Source organism: Epinephelus lanceolatus, chromosome 12, assembly GCF_041903045.1.
Source record: "Epinephelus lanceolatus isolate andai-2023 chromosome 12, ASM4190304v1, whole genome shotgun sequence".
Taxonomy (NCBI): Eukaryota; Metazoa; Chordata; class Actinopteri; order Perciformes; family Serranidae; genus Epinephelus; species Epinephelus lanceolatus.
The window spans coordinates 25,625,817-25,647,586 of NC_135745.1; the positions used below are offsets into that span (position 1 = coordinate 25,625,817).

The 21,770-nt window shown below is 42.1% G+C and overlaps 1 protein-coding gene across 3 annotated transcripts in view; it reads right to left on the minus strand.

Moving 5' to 3' along the window:
• Window positions 1-21,770, minus strand: part of LOC117272206 (low-density lipoprotein receptor-related protein 8-like) — a 195,592-nt gene that overhangs the window by 33,655 nt on the left and 140,167 nt on the right. For all 3 annotated transcript variants that reach the window (XM_033650997.2, XM_033650998.2, XM_033650996.2), the window contains exons 6-9: window positions 18,584-18,706; window positions 16,189-16,311; window positions 7,978-8,097; window positions 7,164-7,289 (exon numbers count right to left, since the gene is read on the minus strand). In XM_033650997.2, the coding sequence (XP_033506888.1) occupies window positions 7,164-7,289; window positions 7,978-8,097; window positions 16,189-16,311; window positions 18,584-18,706 (492 nt within the window). The remainder of the gene's footprint in view (window positions 1-7,163; window positions 7,290-7,977; window positions 8,098-16,188; window positions 16,312-18,583; window positions 18,707-21,770) is intronic.

The window sequence follows — 21,770 nt, forward strand, 5'->3', positions numbered from 1 at the left end:
ATGATTAAACTTTCGCAGGCAAGTAGTGTAGTAATAGCATTATAAAGTAAATGTAGCCTTTAGCCGGTGGAATTAATCTCCAAAGACATTCTGAGCGAACATGCTCTGGATTTAGACTGAATTAGAAATAAGAAATACTGGCTCTACCTTCACGTGTGTCAATAATTAAACCCAAAAAATACAGCATCATACTGCTGCAAAAGAGGGAAATAAAGAGAGTAAAGAGAGAGGATGGCGATAAGCCTGAGACATTGGTTTGTTTTTTCAGCACAGCACTGAAATGTTCGTGTGCTGGGTAAGATAGTTGACCATGCTGAGAAATGCTGTGTGTCAGGCGACACTGTAGACGTTCCTCTACAGTAATAACACCGAGGCTTCACCATGGTGTCAAAAGGCACTGCAGCTTAATGTGCTGCTGCATATTTGTATCACTGTAGTCGATACTCTAAATGTCATCTTTTAACACAGATAAATAACACAACAAAGCTTGTGTGAAACAGCTCAATATCCTCCTCTAACAAGAGTGCGGGCACAATAATCCTTCATTAAAAACTGCTGAATAGTTGCTGTATTGATCAGTGTCTGTATGCATCATTAAGTCGTACGCTCCGTATTATCTTCTTCTTGCAAATATAGATCAGACGTACCTTAGCATATGGCACCTCTTTAAACAGCAAGCCGTCGACTTTTACACAGGCGGCAGAACTAAACAGACACACATGAGTGCACACACACTAAAAGACTAGCAGTGCAGTCATTTCCTCTAAGGGGTGATAAACAACCTTGAACAAAGTTAAATCAGACAGATTTCTTACCCTTGATTTAGCCACTGAACACAAAACAATAAAGGATCAGTTACTGAGTTCCCTAAATACACTTTGCAACTGAAATCCAGTTTAACCCACAGAACACAACAGAAAAATGTTAAGCATTAATATCTGGTATTTTTTTCTAACCTGCAATGTGTCCATAATGGGGGCAGCTATGGATTGCAGGTCTCACCTGGCAGCAGAATGCATTTCAAATGCATCTCATGTGATCCATTGCGATGAGATTTTTCATTCCCCACTCCCATTTGATTTTATCAGGCCGGAAACTGTAGTCTCGCATGGCCAGACCTATCTCCACACTTTGTTTAGTGCTGTGCCTGCACTGGAGAAATGTCTGGCTGAACTCATAATAATTTCACTCTAAGGGAAAAAAAACTGCTCTGGATTGTTTCTCTTTGCTTAAACCAATCGCAATCATCTTGGGCAACGTGAAGCCCAGGATGCAGTGATGGTGTCAAGATAGTGTCAGGAGGGAACTTACACGTGTAGGAGGTGAGCCCTGGCATTAAAATGGATAAATCCCTTGGAAAGAAAACATTAAAAGACGCTCTAGCGTGGAGGTTGCTAGCTCACAGGTTGTTTCTACTTTCGACAATAACACTTAGATAGTGGAACAGGAGGAGTATTCCATCTGAAATAGGCAGTCAATAGCAGGCTAGTACCAACAGTCTACATCCTGTGAGTCCGACTAGGGAAGCTGTGACTACTACTGGCTACAGCAAGACATCTTCAGCCATGACAGTAGCTCAGTGAGGCTGTACTTAGGCAAAGTAATTCTCTGAGCTAAATGCAAACATCAGCATGCTAACATGCTAATAACAGTTATGCTGAAATGCTGCAGCTAAAGCACTCTAATGCTAAAACACACCAAGCAGAGGAAAATTGCAACTCTCTGCAAGCTGCTATGTAATGGCATTGGAAAGCTGTGGTGGCCACTTTGACCTGCAGCTGATTGATTCTGCGCCAAAAAGTGGCCAAACTAACTTTTAGCAGTGAATGGTCAATCAGAAACAAGGTCCTGTGTCTCCTGTGACATGTTGACCTATGCTACAAAGAATTTCTTTCCACATGAAACACACAAAGCACGCCTCCTGGATGAAGAAGAATGTAATTATTGCAATTATGTAATTATTGAGCAAGTGTAATGTTTACCACAATTCTAAGCTTGGGCGGTGTCTAATTTACTGAATTAGATGTGAAAATAAGCCCTTTTCCATGAGGTCTCTCTGCTCTCTCTGCTGTTGCAGGCACGACACAGGCCGGCTGTTTACTGTCAGTCCTGTTACCTTTATCTCCACCACTCGTCAGCTGAGCTGCCTCTTGCACTACACTGACCTCTGGTGGCATGTGCTGCACACTACATGCAAAACATCCTCAGTACAGCCAGTATGAGGTTAACAGAAAGATGAGTGTCCGTATTTTTGACGGTGTGAAAATCATAACGATTTCGATTTTTTAATACCCTGGTAAACCCTACCACCACCCAAGCCTAACAATCACCATGTTAGTTTACCGAACTAGCATGCTAACATTTGCTAATTAGCACAAAACACAAACCAAAGCTGAGACTGATGAGTTATACAAGTGTTTTGTCATAAACCAACCTTTTGGACAAATTAAAATTTTCATCGGATGACAGCACTAGATTAGAAGTGATCACCAACACCACTGATTACAGTTTATCCTTGGGGGGGACACGATCTGTACAACAGTATAACATCATTGAGGAGGAAGTTGGTGCATCAACAAAAGTCATTACGATTCATGTTCTGGAAATCATGAATGTCTGTAAAGAATTTCATAGCAATCAGTCCATTTGTTGTCGAGACATTTCACTAAAAACTTATACTTTCATGAGAGGAAAAGTCAGGGGATTACTAAAGACAAGTAACTTAATCATCTGGGGACCATGAATGTCTGTACAAGAAGTCATGACCAACCATCCAACAGTTGTTTAGATATTTCAGTCTGTGCCAAAGTTGTAGACAGACCGACAGACGGAGATTGCCACTCCTAGAGCTATACCTTGAGCCTACAGCTATGTTAGCATGGCTAAAAATACATATTTACTTTCAGCCTCAGAGCTATAGAAGAGGACAGCAGTAGATATTTGCATACGGGCTAAAGAAAAAACAGAAATCAGGATGACATAGCTGGAAATAAATCCCTGATGTAACAATATGAAATCACAGTAAAGAGAGACACAGAATTTGGGTTCTTCTTCTTCATTTTAGGTATAGACTCCATTTGGTAGCTTGTCATGCGACAGTATTAGCACACGTAGTTATCAGCACTGAGCATCTACATCACAGTGTGTCCTTATTTCATTTTTGGTGCACTCACACCTATTTTTAGAGCTGCCCACTTGTGATAAGGTCACCCAGGATGCATTTTAATTAGCCCCAAATCTGAACAGGGGCCGTTTATATTATCATGCCTTTATGTTTATTTCCTCATAATTTTTGGCAGGAAAAAGCCAAGTGGGTAATAGATGCCTGCAGGGAGGGTTTTATCACTTCTGGCTGACAACTACAGCCTACCTTTGTCTAGTAACATCTATATAGAGCCTATCTCTCCCTGACATTGCATGGTAATAGGATGGCAGCTGCAGCCAGTTATCTCCAGAGGCAGATATAATATTCTCTCATTAATGGCTCGCTCGCCTCAGTTTTCCGTCTGACAGTCTGTGTCATAGCCTCATTGTAGTATCGTGCTCCTGCACATTCCCGTTTTCTTCCCTTTCCTTCCTCTCCCAGCCCAAAGTCTGAATGATGACAGTGCTGGTCAGGACTAAGTGTTCTCAAAAACTGCCCATTACAGTGACAACATTTCCAACCCCTCTAAAGGGGAAAATGGCCCCCTGCTGGTTTTATGGGCTGTCACGGCAGCGGTGGTTTTCATCGCCTCAAAACCAAGCGGTGGAACTGCTGCATTCACTGCGGTTCTGCTTTCGCTGCTTTTGACACGCAGCCAGACACACAGTTCTCTCCTGGCCATGATAAACTGATAGCAAACACGCCGGGCAGTCATGCACAGAGAAATACACAAGTGCAGACAGAGGCAGGGGGCAGATACAATCCAGACACATATACAGTGTGTACGAATGCAAACACACTCATGTGAGTGCTGAGCTTTGATATCAGCTCAGCTTAATTGAGGGAAATTAAAGCACAGCATTCGGCAGCCACGGGGACCAAATCACCACATTTCATTTGACTCACTGTTTCCTGCCAATTAAATAATGAACATTTTTGGGGAAATGAAGTGTAAACATATAAACTGGCCTCTCGCTGTAAGCCTCTTGCTAATAGCTTTGGGCCATGGTTGGAGGTCACAGAGAATTAATTGGCCTTTTAGCACTGCACTTTGTTCTTTACTAGTCCTACAACTGTTGTCGACAAGCCGTACGGGACACCAGATTCAATTTGATGTAATTCGCCCCCGTCGTGACCCGGCCAGGTACCCCTGAAGAGTTGCTTTACCTAATTATAAGTGTTCAGCATGGTTGAACACATCAGTCTGTCACTCATAAAACAGACTAATGTGACGGGACACTGGGGGACAGATTTGGCCTGGGAGAAACTGAGCCGTTGCCTTGGTGATGCTTGCTCTTTTTTTTAATGATTTAGCAATTATGTGAAATACACAAGCAAGTGCAGAGCCATGATAAGAACCTAACAGCACAAAGATGTTTGTGATTATGAGACGAGGAGGACTTTGACACTGAAGCATAAAAGCTGAGAGTGAAAGTGTTGCACTAATGAGGCACAGTGCAATATCTGAGAGAATGTCTTGTTATCAACAGTGCAACACAGCTTTTTGAACTTTCAGTGGTGGGAAATTTATCTTTACAACAGCAGCTATGTAGGTTAGAAAACTGCATGAATATAACTAGAATTACTGCCTTGAGGTTGTATGCCTCAGCAAACCAGTCAAGTTGCTGTCTTAGTTCACATGCGTTTGTCCAGACTCATATGTAGCCATGACAGTAGACAATGCTTCAAATATTAATGTTGCTGCAAAGCTACACATTCTAAAACACGGAAGCTTCGCACACATCTTCAACCAGGCAGCACAGAAGACCTAAACAGTTGGCACAGTTTCAAGATCAGTGTCATCAATTCAGTATCTGACCAAATGTCTCACCTTCTGTTCCTGCCGTGTGATGCTGAATTATGGCCAGAAAAGTGTTTTTACAGAACGTTATGATGTCACAATGAAGTTGACCTTTGATCTTTTGAATGTGAAATGTCATCACTTCATCATTTTACCCTGTCTGACAGTTGTTTTTGTTAGTGCTGCACGATAAATCTAATCGCAATCGCGATGTCAGGCTGTGCGATTACATAACCGCATAAAGGGCTGCGATTTGCGATTTAATGTAAATAAATGTTAACATGTGCGCCTGTGAATGTGACTACCTCTCCTGTAGTGTGTGGAGTTTGTTGAAATTACGCCCACAAGCTATCCTGGTGTGTGCAGCACGTATGGTCAGGTAACCAGCCGGCGTGCAGCAGTGACCAACATAGACGCTGAAGAAGAGCATGAGCACGACCATGAGCAGGCTAAGTTGGTGGCGAAAAAAACACAATGTCGGCGATACATTGGATTCAGGCACGGCAACGTTGAACAGAAAGACGTGCTGTGTAAATGTTAAAAAGTGCCACGTCCCGCTGCAACAAGACCAATCTATATCAGCACGTGAGACAGCACAGGGAAAAGTATGAAAGATGCGTGCGAGAGAAAGCTGAGCCGAGTAACGTTAAAGACAAAGAGGCAACTGAAAGCCGCCAGAGCCTCAAAAACAACATCCAAGCACAGTTAAGCAAACATTTGTAAGTGTCACTGGGAAATCATGGACTCCATAACAAACTATATAATAACAAATGAAAAAATGAGCAATTTTGCTCGGTTTCGGCCCACTTGACATGCTGCTGTGTTGTGCTATGGCCTATTCACATGCTGGAATTTGTCATTTACGTGACAACGCCTGAACGCAACACAGGCTTGCTCCGTTGTGTAGCCTACAGTGCCAGGCTGCGCTGCTGTGTGAGCAGCGTGTTTGACTGTGTGCAGTCTGTTGATGGTCATTTACACACTGTCCATAACAATAACTATGTCAGGTCAGGTCAGTGTCCCCTAATATAATGTAGGGGAAACACTGAATCAAGCAAGAAGACTAATGATACCATTTATGTATTATATTGTAATCGCAATCGCAAATCGTGATACTGTCCACTCAAATTGCAATCACATTTTTATCAAATCGTGCAGCACTAGTTTTTGTTATAATTCTTGAAATATGGCCAAAAACAGGTTTTGTGAGGTCGTAGTGACTTCTGAACTTTAACCAGGTCCAAGTTGGATGTTTGTGCCGAATTTAAAAAAAAAAAAAAAATCCCTGAAGGTGTCATTCATGAGAAAGAGACAAGGCCACATTGACCTCTGACCATCAAAATCTAATCAGTTCATCCATGAGTCCATGTAGACGTTTGTGCCAAATTTGAGGAAATACCTTCACGGCCATTTTAGATTTCACGTTCACAAGAATGAGACAGATGCAAGGTCACAGTGACCTTGACCACCAAAATCTATTAGTTAATCGTTGAGTCCAAGTGGACATTTGTGCCAAAGTTAAAGAAATGTCCTCAAACTCTTCTTGAGATATCGTGCTCACAAGGACAGACAACCCGAAAACATAATGCCTGCAGCCACGGCTATCGCCAGCGCAGAGGCGAGGAAAGTAACAAAATATTGTATTTACCCTATAATACAGGAACATGAAGTGTAATCACAACAGATTCAGAATCTCTGGCATCCATTCAGATCCATGTCCTGATTTTGACTCATCACTGGTTCTTATCTGCGGCCTCAAAATAAGAACCCTTAACTTAAAGAAGTATTTCACTGCTGGAAAGACGGTCTTTTTACAAAACTAGGCTGTCCATGCAGTAGAAAGACGCAAAGACTTTTGAAACATCTACATGACTGGAGAACACAGAGTAAAAAGACTCAAGATGTAGAAAACCTACAACTACCAGAATGCACTGCTGCGCCGAACGAAACCAATAAACACTCCTGCTGGTGGGTGTCGTAATGCAAGTTGGTTTTGGCTCTTCTGAAAACAATATGGCGGCTGCCTGGTAACAAACAATCATACACAATTATGAGGAATAATTGCGGAAGTGCAACCTGTAGTTCGAGCAACAGCCCAAGAGCAAAAATTAGCCAGATGTTATGATACCAAGCTGGTTGGAAATCAGCAAAGCATCCCTTTAAATCTTACTGTCCCACACAACTTGTATCATTCATCGCTGAGGATTTGCGACTCACCTTCTGCCTTGCAGGTCTTAGTAACGGGGTCCATCTCATAACCTTCGTAGCATTCACATTTAAAATCCCCCTTGTAGTTGATACAGATCTGGCTACAGGCATCAGGGTTCTCACACTCATCAATGTCTGCGGGAAGAAGAGGGAAGAGAGGTTATCAATCAACCGAAAGACAGGGAGACAGTCCAGTTTAGACAGAGACAGACATTGACTAATTCACCCTCATGAGCTGCACTAGATAAGAGAGGCAACTAAATTCCCAGAATATAAATATAGCTATGAATTTCTGAAAGGAACGGCTGTAATGGATGAGTAAATATGCACATTCATAACTGCAAGTGCTGGAGAAATACACAGACATGTTGTCTTTGAGTTAATGGGGAGAAAGAAGTCGACAGGGAGACCGGCCGTGTCCCTGTTGACTTCTCCGTTCTGCTTCCTCCCAGCAGATCTCAAGCCTTTTCCTTGGGTGTGATGGAGAAACATTTATGCTAAAAGGACGGGGAAGGGTGTGAAGGACAGAGTTTGTGTGTGTGTGTGTGTGTGTGTGTTTATCTGAGTATGAGTGTTAGTGTGGGAGAGAGTAGTATGACTGTGCTGGTTTCCCTGTGGGAGTGACAGGCTGGGCACATTAAACAAAGACAGACAGCTAGAGAGCTGAAAGCTGCCCAAAGCAATACACCACATATACACACTCCCACACTCACTCTCACACACAAACACACACACAGACTTATAGTAGCTGGGTCAGCAGCCAACCTGCCACTCATTTTTGCATCTCACTTTCTGTCTGTCTATCTAAAGTTTCTTTATTTACCTCCACAAGTCTTTTTGTCCAAAAGCTGGTAGCCGGTGGGGCACTGGCACTCAAAGCCGATCGGTCGGTCCATGCAGACATGGGAGCAGCCGCCGTTGTTGATCATACACTCATTCAGCCCTGGGAGACAAAGAAAAGAAGCCGGTGTTCAAGTGCAGCAAATCATAGGAGAGATAGGGACATTATGGTCACCCAGTAGGTCATTTAAAGGAACAGTGTGCAAGATTTAGTAGGATTTAGTAGCGTCTAGCAGTGAGGATTACAGATTGCAACCAGCTAAAACTTTTCCTGGGTAGAATGCCTTCAGTGTTCAGGAGGTTTTTACTGGGAGCTGAATTATCCACAGAGGTCTCTTTCCTTTCAAAAATAAACAAACCCAGAGACTGACACCAGTAAAAACACTGAATAAAGCAGTTTCATGTTTAATAAAAATTCAGCGTTTTTCCAATGCTCTCATCACGAGAGCGAGAGTTTACTAACTGTGGTGGCTGTCGCGAAGACACAAAAACGCGAAAAACATGAATGGCCCTATCCAGAGCCAGTATTTGGTTTGTCCATTCTGGGCTACTATAGAAACATGGTGGTGCAACAAGGCTGTCTCTGTAGATAAGGACCCGCCCCCCATACAGATATAAATGGCTCATTCCAAGGTAATGAAAACACAACGCTACTTATTTACAGGTGATTATATGCTTAAGAAAACAAACTTATTATATTATATTATTCCATTTCTGACAATATATCCTCTTAAATCCTACACACTGGACCTTTAAAAGGCCAAAATCAGATTTCAAAAATGGCCTCTGCCTCATTTACTGTACAGTATTTAAAGTGCAGTGGAATGACTTGTGATATTTGATAAAGGTATATAAACGTGTGGCACACAGATAAAGAAAATGGATATCAAATTCATAATCTTCATCTTAACTCGGCTCTTGTGCTCAGCTCTCTCCCATCCTGTTTGAAATCCTTATCAGATGTTCTCAAAAGTGAAAAGGGAATCAAAGAGACACAACATCACGCACGGTAAGCTCTTAAAACCGAGAATCATGTCCATCTGCAGGGATATGAAATACGTGTGTAGGGGGGATTAATGCTGTGAACTGGGATTCTGATGTGTCCCATAAGGATCCATCACAAGAGTGAGTGAGGACATCTAAATTAAACAGGCGCGCTGCTTAAATTGAGGCAGAGTGATGTGAAAGCATCCGGAGAATGAAAGAAGCTGGAAAAAAAAAAAAAAAAAAACAAGATGTAGAAACACAACCACTCTCATTTTAAACTAGGTCAAAGCAGCTGGCACAAGGTTGGCACACAATAAAGAAGGCAGAGGCAGGCAGATTTGATTGTGCTGCACATAATGGCTTTCTGAATCACTTGATAGCAAGAAAAAGTCACTGGCGGAAATTTTAGGTCAGGTTTTTTTTTTTTATCTCCTCCACAACTTTGTTCACTGCATCATGTAGCAACTGCTGAAGTATCCTTTATCATTTCACTGATGCAGTGACTTAGCAGTTATCAGGAGTGTACTTTAACCATGTGTAAAGCTCTTCAGCACTCTTTCATGTCCATGTTCACGTTAAAAAAAAGCAACCTCTCTTTTGAATGAATCATACAAAGTAAGCCAACCGAGTGAAAGCTAAGATCACCCGAAAATAACTCCCTCCAACATTCATTCAGCGGCATAAAGGCTTTGCTTTTTTACACAAACAATTAAGCGTGGCTGCACAATGAACGACTGACAACTGGAAAGGGGTGATAAAGAGAAAAATGGATTAAGCTGCAAGAGAAACCGCACTCCTCAATACAAGAGAGTGCTTAATTCTGTCAACAGCGTCCTACCCGATCCAGTGTAACACATTTGTCAATAGCCAGGGAGCTTTATATCATTAGTCACTGAAAGTAGGGCTACTGTACAGCGTAGCGTGTGTGTGTGTGTGTGTGTGTGTGTGTGTGTGTGAGTAAATAGTTGGCCTGTAGCAAAGCATCTGCAAACTCCCCAAGACAAAAGGAAGCTTCATTAGCTGAATATAGACCAAACTGAAATAACACAGTAACCTTTAGATACCATGACCTGAGTTTTCACACCACATAAATTTGTAATTCATTCCTTCTGTTTATTTTTGTATGAATCAGCGTAGTATGTTATCGTGCTAAATAAACAAGGTATTAAATTCTTATAGAATCTGGTTGGGATTTAGATCATGCCCACCTTTATTTTGAAAGGATACAGGCAAACGCTTACAGTGTTATATTCCTTAAAATGCTGTGCCAATATACATTTATATATATATATATATATACATTTTTAACATTCTGGGAGGGTGCCTTTGTACTTCCTGTTATATATAATATTTGTTAATGCAGTAGTTGACAGGAGGTAAACAGGGACTAAAGCTGTAGCCCTCGCAACAGAATAGCAATGGAAAGGAGAGATGTGCAGACTGAGAGTTCATAGGCGAGAGCAACAAGTAAAAATTTTGTAACATGGCAACTTGCATTGATGGTCATGTGACGAGGAACAACTAAGCCGAGATGCTTCGGTTGCGTCTGGTTGCTATGATATGGAAAATCCATGGAAGTTAACATGTTGGCACCAGGTTGAGTACCCGCTTTGGGAACAATGAAGCATGCAGGGAGAGAGGAAGGATCCACAGGTCTGTGTGGGTTCATGACAGGAAACATAATATACATACTGTCTACTAATAGATTTCTCCTTCATTGTTGTTGTTGTTCAGCATTTGGACATGTAAGATGTGACGGCTTGTCTTTGTGGTATTTGTCCCTACTGCCAAAGTTCAATCAGTGTCAACCGTGGCGTTTTTAACCAAAGTTTAACCTTTTTTAACTCTCAGCGCTAACGCTTAACTGGTTGTCGGTGTTTGTAGCACAGCCTAAATATGGGGCGCTCCCACTGCAAAGCATTAAAAAACATGCCAGCCTAACATGGACATGGCCCCTTACTCTCAGTGTTGCAGAGACTAAAGTACTATTCAGATGGGATTAGTTTTACATAGGGATGTGGACTAATGTCAGTTTACCACAGGATGTCTGTAATATAAATGTCCGATTCGCATGGGACAAGAAATCTCCGTACGTTGCTTCCTGTAAGCATCAGCTGAAAGATAATAATAATAATTAATGATTAGCCCAATATGAAATATTGCCCATGATCAGGATTGTGTTCAATGATTAGCAATATGGATTTATATTAGGCCTACCAACACAACCAGAAGTCTCGTGGCTCTGAAAAGTGCTTTCTTCTCGACCTTTTTGATTGGTCTCCCATGTAGGGCTATGCGATTATTCGAAGAATGTCCACTATCATGACTGCCGACAACACCGAATGCTTCTTCAAGCGCCTCCATCATTGAAAAAGAGGATCGCATTCGCACTGGACCGTTTTACAGAAGGTAAAAGTTGCTGTAATTTTTACTGACATTATCCGTAATGATCATAGACATGGCGCGTTCGGACAGGACCAAAATCCCTGGTAATAATTACTTTACCCCACATCTCCATGTTAAACTAATCCTGTCCGAATGGGGCTGAAGGCTGCTTGCCTGGCAATCTCATGGTGATGGCAAAACTGCAGGAAGTTACTGTGCCTGGCCAATAAATATTCAAGTATATAATCCCTGTTGTGAATTTGTGTTGTGAATTTCCTAAGATCGTGAAGGCATTGCCGCCCTACTCTGCCTCTGATTGGCTTACTCTGACATTCTTAGACTACTACTGGTAGGTGGATTTTGTTACCTTTAAACACAGCCAAGCCAGCTGTTTCCCATTTCCAGTCTTAGTGCTAAGCTAAGCTAACCAGTGGCTGGCTCCAGCTTGATATTTACCCTACAAATATGAGAGTGGTATCAGTCTTCCTATCTTACTCTTTGCAAGAAAGCAATTCCGCTTATTGACTTAATTTAAAAGAGAAGTTGGCTGAGACGTGTCTAGCAGGGCTGCCATGTAGCTTGCAATGCTAACGTTGTTGAGACCATGCTGGTGAAGATTCTTAGTCATCCAGGTCATGGTTCTTGTTTGAGTTTCTTGAAGACGTGTCACCTCTCGTCCAAGAGGCTCTTGGGTGAGAGGTGAAACCGCTTCAGGAAACTCAAGCAAATCCAGCTGCCTACGATATAGCTCTGAAGACTGTTGAGACCATGTTGGCTTGTGCTGTTTATGTTGTTACTGTCACAGGCACAAAGGGCATTTATGCAAGAAACCCTGTGAGTGCTTTGTTTTTCAGCTGAAACCATTTCTTGTGCCTTGCAAAAAAAAAATGTTGAAGTCAGTCCTGATAAGTGTGGTCCTCATTAAGTATACAGCTAAAACACAAAAGTTAGACCCACCACAGGCAGCACACTGACTGCAGGGCTCCAAGGTGACCTGCGCAGCTCATCCATGGAGCTTAGAGGAAAGTTAGCTTTCAGCTACTCCACATTATTCTTTATTTATTGTAACTAAAATAAAGAAAGCTAAAGTTGACTCTCTAAAGATTGAGTGAGGGTTACTTTAGTGGGATCATCTTTGCTTTGTGCAAGTGCCAGCAGACTTGGAGCGCTGCAACCGCCAGCATTAAATTCCCATCTCTAATTCAGCTGGATGGGTGACAGCAACCTGCCACTCACAGTAGCTCCTGCTAACTCCCTTCATGTCGCTTCAGAATTAACTGCAGACAGAAGAAAGGCCGAGATGTGGCTGTATTCGAGGACTCATTCATTCCTGTTTCTTTGAGAGGGGCTGGGTGGGTAACAGAGATGCCTCAGGAGAGGCCGTGTGACAACATGAACAGCTCTTTCTAGACCACTTTCAAGGACAGCCGTGATTTAGAGGTCATTTTCCCATGGGCAAACAAATATGACGTCTCTCCTTCTCTACCCCATCTCTCACTCACCACGGTAACTCATTATGGACAAGCTATTTTCATCCATTCCTCTCAGTGTGGCTGGAAGTGATGGTGCAGTGTTAAGAAATGAATGGTGTGCCGAGTAATGAGTCAGTACTGTGGAAAAATGCCATTATTTCTAATGAGATGGGAAACAGTGAAAAATATTTGCTTGAGCACAGAGAAATGCACCGTCTTTACTTTCCCCTGATGTAAGGCTGATGCGGCAAATGCAATCACAGCAAACAACTACGTCTAAGTGTGTTTCAGAGCGGCGGGGAGTATCATTCTCTCTCTGTGTGTAGGTTTTTTTTGTGTGTGTGTTTTGTTTGGGGGAACATCTTGCGAGTAAATGGTTGAGCGAGCAGCGCGATGAGCTAGGTGTGTGTGGACACGCTTTTAATGAGCTGAGAACAAGACCTGAGTTGAAGGAGAGAGGGAGGCAGATATGAGGAGAGAGAGGGAGAAAGAGACGGAGGTAGAGGAGGAGGAGGACGAGGGACAAAGGGAGGAGAATTACTCTCTGGAATACCTGTTTCAGTCTTGTAATTTTCATCCCTGGCAGAGGTCAGTCTACTCTGCCATCTGTCACTTTTCCCTCCTCAACTTCATGTTCCTCTGAGATGTCCTGTCATTTTATGAGGGTGTGTGTCTGCTTCCTACTCCCTCCCATTACAAACTTTCTTACTGAGCTCTTCAGCACAGAGCAAAATTACACACACCATTTGTTTCTTTAACTATGACATCACTTAGTTTGCTCATGGTCGGTACTATCGGTTAAAGTCCCATTCCACTTAATAATGCTGTGTTTTTCTTATTTACATGTGCCCTAAAATGTCTGACCTTGACTGTACTGACTTGCATCTGGAACACGCTCTTCGACCCCATGGGAGATATGGGGTATGACATGTGAAAAGTAACTGGGGCTGTGATGTTGGAGGGTTAAAGCAGACGGCGCTATAAAGAAAGGGATGGTGTCCACTCAGGTGCTTTTTAGACGTGCTCTTTTTAGCCTCCTTGGGTACACTTGGCATGAGAAAACTTTTGGGTCCACACTTTTATTACAGACCTTTTCCATAATTACAGAATCGTAATTCTCAGCCATACCTTTATTTTTCATAAAAACAGAATTCCAACCCGAGGCTGACTGCGACACCTCAGTGTAACAAATCAGTCATCCCCCATGCTCCATGATAATGAGCCAGCCATTCAGCCTTTCGGCAGGCTTTTACTGCCAGCCGAATTATCTACATAAGTCTCTTCCTCTCCAAAACAAGCAGACTTGTTGATTAAAACCGGTATAACACTGACTAAAGCAGTTTCATGTTACAAATAAGTGTTTTTCTGACGCTGTTTAACACATCGCAGAGGAGTCGCTGACTTAGTGCCTGCTAATGTGTGCTCCCCTTTTCTTCTCATAACTTAAAATCCAGACATTGAGGAGGTTTATATCGGGACCCAACGTTTCCACAAAGGTCTCTTATTCTCCAAAACAAACAGACACAGTGATTTAAACCACTTTAAACGCTTAATAAAGCAGTTTCACACAAAACATCAGTGTTTCTCTGATGTACTAGTTGTGGAGGGGCAGCTGTAAAAACACGAATGGCCCTATCTAGAGGCAGGGTTTGGTGTGACCTTTCTGGGCTACTGTGGAAACAAGGCAGTGCAACATGGTGATCTTTATAGACAGATGAGACGAGCTGAAACAGGCAACCACTTGCAATGCGCTGTTCTGCTACGTTCTACAAACCTGCTGGTTCACACCAATGCAACTTGATGAGATGGTGTATCATCTCTATGCAACAGCTCTCTGTACTTCTGTTCTGATTTGCAGCTTTTCAGGTTTATTTTGTGGCTGAATGTAATTTGTAGCTTTTTAAAATATGAATGAGGATAGTGATAGTGAGATACTGGCTACATGTGTGTGAATGTGTGTGAGGGGGCATAGGCACATACAGCGAGCAGCAGCAGAGACCCACCGTCCGACACCGGCACAAACAGAGGGCGAAACAGAGTGGAAACAGAGGGCTCAGCGGGGATGGAGCACCTGCTACAGCAAGCAAACAGGTGACAGGTAGTCCCGCCACCAGACAATCAGAGATCTCCACCTTCTGATAGTCTGGGGACACTCCTTTCTAAAGTGTGTTTAACACACCGGAGAAAACGGCCGGCAACAAAGCCATGCCTCTTGCATTTTTTAAAAGGACACGCCCTCCCGGAAATGTGCGCTCCTACTTTTCTCGTCCGCAAGGAAACAAACACACAGAGAGCTTGAAAATGGATGCCGAGAGATTTAACTCCGTTTTATCAAACGTGTGCTCAGTCCACAAGATTGTGGAAATGAAGGAATTACAGCGACTTTGTTTCAAACTTTTAAGGCAGTCAGACTATGTTTACGAGCACAAGAGTTCAGCGAGCCACCGAAGGACCGCCCTGTGGATTGGTTCTGCAACGTAGGGAGGTTTTTTAAACTCTTTAAATTGTATCCACCCATCTAAAAACAAAATCAGGGAGAAAGTCATTAGTCTTTAGTTAAGCAAAGCGTCTAAAGACTGACTTGTGAGTCTAGGTGACAGGTGACAAGCTTTACATTCTAAAACCAGCGAGCAGCGATTTGACCAGCTGAGTTGCAGGTGACACCATCAGCCATCTTGAGTCGAGCTCAGACCGGCCAGTTCACACCACTGCAACTTTTCTCTGCAAAGTTCTAAAACAGTTTCATCTTGTCGTCCAACCTACCACAAGCAGCAGTGGCTGGCAGGGCAGAGGTGAGGGCCACAATTTCTCTTTAAGGGAAAAAGAGTAGATCTGCTTCCAGCCCCTTTTCAGAGTTTTCTTTCAATGATTATACGGGAAAACCATGTTTAAAAAATATTAGTATTAGTACAGGTATTTCAAAGCATGTCTAGAGGGGGACTTTTAAGAGATGAAGGCATATATGGAGACAAGAGGAGAGATGGGAAAGAGATTATTGCCGAGCAGGAGAAGTCTTTTCCTCCCCTTTGATGGTAATTAGTACATGCAGGCTCTTGTTCTGATCAACAGAGGCTGCTGCTAATTTGAGTGCGCCTCTGAAGCCTTTGAAATGCAAGGTAATAGGAGGGAGGTAGTCGCATTTTGTTATGGCAAACACGATTACGCTGCTACATTAACTGCTCAAAACCATTTACAATAGTGTGTGTAATGCACTCATAGCACAGGGCTGAGACAAAAGCTCTGCTGACGCACTCTACCTCATTTTATACCACTGCATCAAGGGTAAAACTGTGTGTTAACAGACGCCACAAGTTACAGCCAGGTACCTGTGTGCAGCAAAGTTCTCTTACCACACTCCTTCTTGGGCTCATCTGATCGGTCCTTGCAGTCCTTGACAGAGTCACACACCTTGGAGCTATCAATACACTCTCCGTTCTTACACAGGAACTTCAGGGGTCCCTCACATTTGGTAGCTGCAGCAGAAGAGCAAAAGATAGATCAGAATCTACACTACAAAACTTAATGAACATGTATTTGCATAAGCTGCTGCAAACTGATTCAGAACCTCACGCATCAAAAGTGTGTAAAGTCAAATTGAATATCTCCAGTGGTTCACCAAATTACTGGAGGCTCACATGAAACAAGTGCTAGCAAAAAAATACTTCTCACTCAGATATTCATATCATCTCACAGTGTAATAAAAACCAAACTTTAATTTGGTCCAGTTTCACAGTGCCAGGGCTTAATTTCCTGTAACATTATTTTGCAGCTTGCGAAAAGCACTCGGCTGGATCAACACAACATAACATCAGTGGTCATTAGAGTAATTCATTTCATAGTCAGTAGTGTCCAGAAAAATCCCACATGAGGTTGTTTAGAGGAAATCTGTGTGGATGTCATGGAATCAAACTCCAGTTTTTGTGAGTTATGGTCAGCATTTCTCCTGCAATAGCCTATATTTACATTCAGTAATTACCTCTCTATATAGTAGTCTTCATTGTCAACACATTCTCACTTGTCACATATTAACGTTTGGTTTCCACGTCCACATACAATGTGCAAGGTACCCTGGGTGCATTGGTTGTTGATGTTCTGGGACGCCGTGTCAAATTCTGTCTGTTACATGCATTGTCTTCTTTCAAAATACACTTCTACTGTCACAGGAAATTTACTGTTTCCATACAGTCTCTTTCAAAATAAAAGCACTACATGGGTACAATGCTGCAAATTGGCATTTATTTTCCTTCAACAGCGAACACACATGGTTGGGTTTAGGCAACAAAAGCATGTGGTTAGGTTTAGGAAAAAACAGGGTTTGGCTTTAGAATCTCACGGGACGCAAACACCGCTCTCTCGGGTGAAAGTTGTGGTTTGTTGGACCCATCCACCACCCCTACTACCCGCCCTACTTGGACTTTCACCGCTGTAAGTTTCGCCATTGCCATGTTTACCGCCAGGCACTGTTAAACTATAACAGCAACCGGCCGCGTATCATGCCGACGTTAAAGGACACCTTTTTTCGTCGGTTCCTGACACATTCAGTGTAGTTGTAGATTCAGCTGTGAGATAATCAGATTTGTTAGAAATTGTAAAGCTGAGCTGAAGAATCAAATTGGGAAAAGTACATCAGCTGAAAAATGTATAACAATCCAGAAAAAAATATTCACAGGGCTGTGAGCTCAGGACCAAAACATTTTTGGAGCTGAAGGCTAAAAATGTCATCACAAAATCTCAGTTTTTACTTTTTTCTTTTTCATAAACGTTGCAAAATGAAGACTAACCAAAAAATGTTTTATACCAACTGTGTCTGTTCCTGTAATCTGCCACAGGCAGGCAAACATCAGCCAACTTTGTGGCCCAAGCGCGGGATTTCGATGACTTCCGAGTGTGACCGGGCTCTCATTGTAAGAGGCGGGGTCCGCCATTCCCACACTGGAAATTTATGCACGCGGTATCAATGAGTTCACTGTACTCCAATGGCCTCCACAGTCACCAGATCTCAATCCAGTAGAGCACCTTTGGGATGTGGTGGAACGGGAGATTCACATCATGGATGTGCAGCCAACAAATCTGCAGCAACTGTGTGATGATATCATGTCAATATGGACCCAAGTCTTTCGAGGAATGTTTCCAGCACCTTGTTGAATCTGTCTCACCAAGAATTAAGGCAGTTCTGAAGGCAACCTGGTACTAGCAAGGTGTACCTAATAAAGTGGCCAGTCAGTGTATGTTCTAAACTCAAAATACAAGTATGAACCTGAAAATGAGGATATGTCCCCTTAAGGATTGCAACATTAAGATGCTAAATCTGCTATTTGTCAATGTTCATTACATTTTTCACAATCTGATGTCAGATTTCAACTCAAACCACAAGCTGGGAAAAAAATTAAAAGTAGTGAGAGCAAATATAAAGCGGACATGTGAATAAAAAGGGGATTGCAGAATGTATTGTCATAGCAGCTATGTCTTAAATTCCCTTTATTTCTACCATAAATACAGCTGGGAGGCAACCGGATTATTCAGATCACACACATCCTGTCGCAAAAGTTAAAGTATTTGTCAAAGAGAACGTGTGCAAAAGGCAGATACACACAGAATCAAATATAAATACTTGCAGACAGACCAACAAATAGGAAGACAGATTCAAACAGACACGTGCATAAAAGAAGCAGACAGGTGAACGGGCAGAGACGAGGACAAATTCTGGCAGCAAGACACACAGCCAGCCATGACAGGTGTACCCACCGTTGACACAGCCAGATTCGTCGCTGTGGTCGGGACAGTCATGGACCTTGTTACACTGCTTGGTGCCGTGGATGCAGGAACCATCACCGCACTGGAACTCATCGGGACGACACGTCAGCAGGGCTGCAAGAGACACACACACATAAACACACACTTGGAATTGGACTTGTAAATCCCCTTTAATCCCTACAAGAGGAACACAACATCCTGTGGTTGAAACCAGCACAAGACCTTTGGTTGCGATTCACCTCATCAGTTTTACACAACTCCACTTTCATCTGTCTAATAAAGAGAGGACATGCTCAAAAACAAATTTTACTAAATCCTCTTGTAGAAGCATGCATGAAATTAAAAACATTGTGCACTAACGTTTACGGTACAGAGCTCTACTTCTATCCATGCACACTCTGTGCTGGGCGCTGCCTGGGACAGAGGGCGTGTGATGAATGATTTTCAATATAGCAACGCAAAGATGGAGGCCACATGAAGCCACACCACATTTCATTAATATCCCAAGCACAGACAAGCTTTTCATCAACAGGGCCCAGTATGCTCATATAACTCCTTTCTAAACCACACTAAAAAGCAATATATATGACTGAGGGGGATATGATTTAGTGTTATCACAAGATGAGCAGAACAGAGGGAATGTAATGGAGACAGGGACGCTGCTGCCTTGACACACGTAGACACATACAAACACAACAGGAGGAGAATACTCTTCAGGGCTTAATGATAAGGGAGGACAATCTAATTGTGGTTTAGTTTTCCTTTTTTTTTTCCAAGTTCCTTATCTTCTGTATTATTCACTACACACAAGCAATAAATCACTTTATAGTACCACATACACTGGATACAGCCAATATACAACAAGCTCATATGGGTTGCATCTTTATCTTTATTCAGCTACTGGACTGTAAAAACCTGCAATCACAGTAGAATATTAGAACTTGCAACATGTAATATATACATCATGAGCAGGCGGCAACCTCCGGGGCTGTAAGATGAAGCCAATTCACAGATGTCAAAAATGGCAGTTCCTCTAATGGCCACTAGAGGCTGACTCCAAAAGTGAGTCAACTCGTAGACCTCCGTTTTAAAATGAGAACGGTATTGTTCTCCGTTGCAAATTTCCCTGTTTATGCCAACTGTACTGGAGGTGAAGTTTTATACAACTCACCCGTTAACATTTTATTAAGGCTTAAAGTTATACATAATTAGGGACATGCTCACTATGAGTGACAGGCTGTCTGCAAGGCTCCATCACATATGAGTCAGATCCATCTTTTGAGAGCCAAAATGTCAAACTCGAGGCTTTAAAAACCAACGCGTGATGTCATGGTGGCTACATCCATCCATCAGTTCACTGCTGTGTTTTTATTCTTAAGTTTGTATTCTTTTTACTTATTCTCTCTCTCTCTCTCTCTGTCTCTCCATCTCTCTATCTCTCTATCTATCTCTCTACTTCTTCTACTTCTACTAATACCAATGCTGCTTCTTCTACTACTTCTACTACCACCAATTCTTTTTCTTCTTCTTCTTCTTCTTCTTCTACTACTTCTAGCACCAATTCTTCTTCTACTACTACTACTACTTCTACTACGACTTCTACTATCAATTCTTCTTCTTCTACTTCTTCTATTACATCTTCTTCTTCTTCCTCTTCTACTACTTCTACTACTACCAATTCTTCTTCTTCTTCTTCTTCTTCTTCTTCCTCTTCTTCCTCTACTTCTACTATTACTTCTACTACTACCAATTCTTCTTCTTCCTCTTCTTCTTCTTCCTCTACTTCTACTATTACTTCTACTACTACCAATTCTTCTTCTTCTTCTTCTTCTTCTTCTTCTTCCTCTTCCTCTACTTCTACTATTACTTCTACTACTACCAATTCTTCTTCTTCTTCTTCCTCTTCCTCTTCTTCTTCCTCTTCTTCTTCCTCTACTTCTACTATTACTTCTACTACTACCAATTCTTCTTCTTCTTCTTCTTCTTCTACTACTACTACTAATTCTTCTTCTGCTTCTTCTTCTTCTGCTGCTGCGGTGGCCATTTTCAAATGGCAGTACTGCATCAAAACTTGCCAGTGCCATTTTAAAAGTTTTTTTTTCTTTGGCTACTCTCTCAATGACTTTCATCGATTAGTTGTCAACTATTGAACTGTCCTTGTTGTTGTAAAGTAAATGTATTCTGTCTTGTAATTGTGTTTTCATATTACAGTTTTAATTCTCTTAAAGGTAGGGTCTGGAGGATTTTCCAGTTGCTGTTTGTAAACACACATTCAAATTTGGCCCCTCCTATCAGGCTCAACTCTCCCGGGTGTACGGAGCCTGGAGGTACGGAAGAAAGCTTCACAGAAGAGGTTCAGGCAAGGCTCGCGCTGGTGCACGCTCGGACACGCTCGGGCACGGCAGCTGCGCTCTCTCATTGGCTGGGGAAATCTCCGTCCAGAAGTGGTCCAAGCTCACAAAAACATCAAAATACAGTTAAAGGGCAGGAGCTCTGCAAAAGGAGTCACCATCACACATGAGTAGAAGCCCATAGGTGATGATTAAGCAGGATTTCATTTGTATATGTCTATATTTTGTTTTGTTTGAAAATCCTCCAGATCCTACCTTTAACTGAGTTGTTATTCTCTACTTCTTGTTCAGGGACTACTGATGTAAATTAGCTTATAGCTAACTCCAGTGCAGCTAAGAAGGTGTGCATTGTCCCTGTCAAATACAGAAAAATTCAATTCAATAAATAAAATTAATCACCATCTTATTTGATAGTGGATTAATGACGTTTTTTTTTTAAGGAAAAAAAAAAAATCAAAATTCTCTGTTTCCAGCTTCTTAAACATGAATATTTTCTGGTTTCTTCACCCCTCTATAACAGTTCACTAAATATATTTGGGTTGTGGACAAAACTAAACATTTCAGGATGTCATCTTTGGCTTTGGGAAAGAGTGATTGACATTTTTAACCACTGTTTGACATTCAATAGAGCAAACAACTCAACCATTAATCAAGAAAATCAACAGATTCATTGACGAAGAAAATAACTGTATTAACTGTAATAGGGTTGCAACAGTATGAGATTTTCATGGTACAGTGACCATTGAAGGAAATATGGTGGTTGTACAGTATCACAGTGTTACAGAACTTATATTATTATCAGTCAGAATGATTAATAAAGGAGTGAA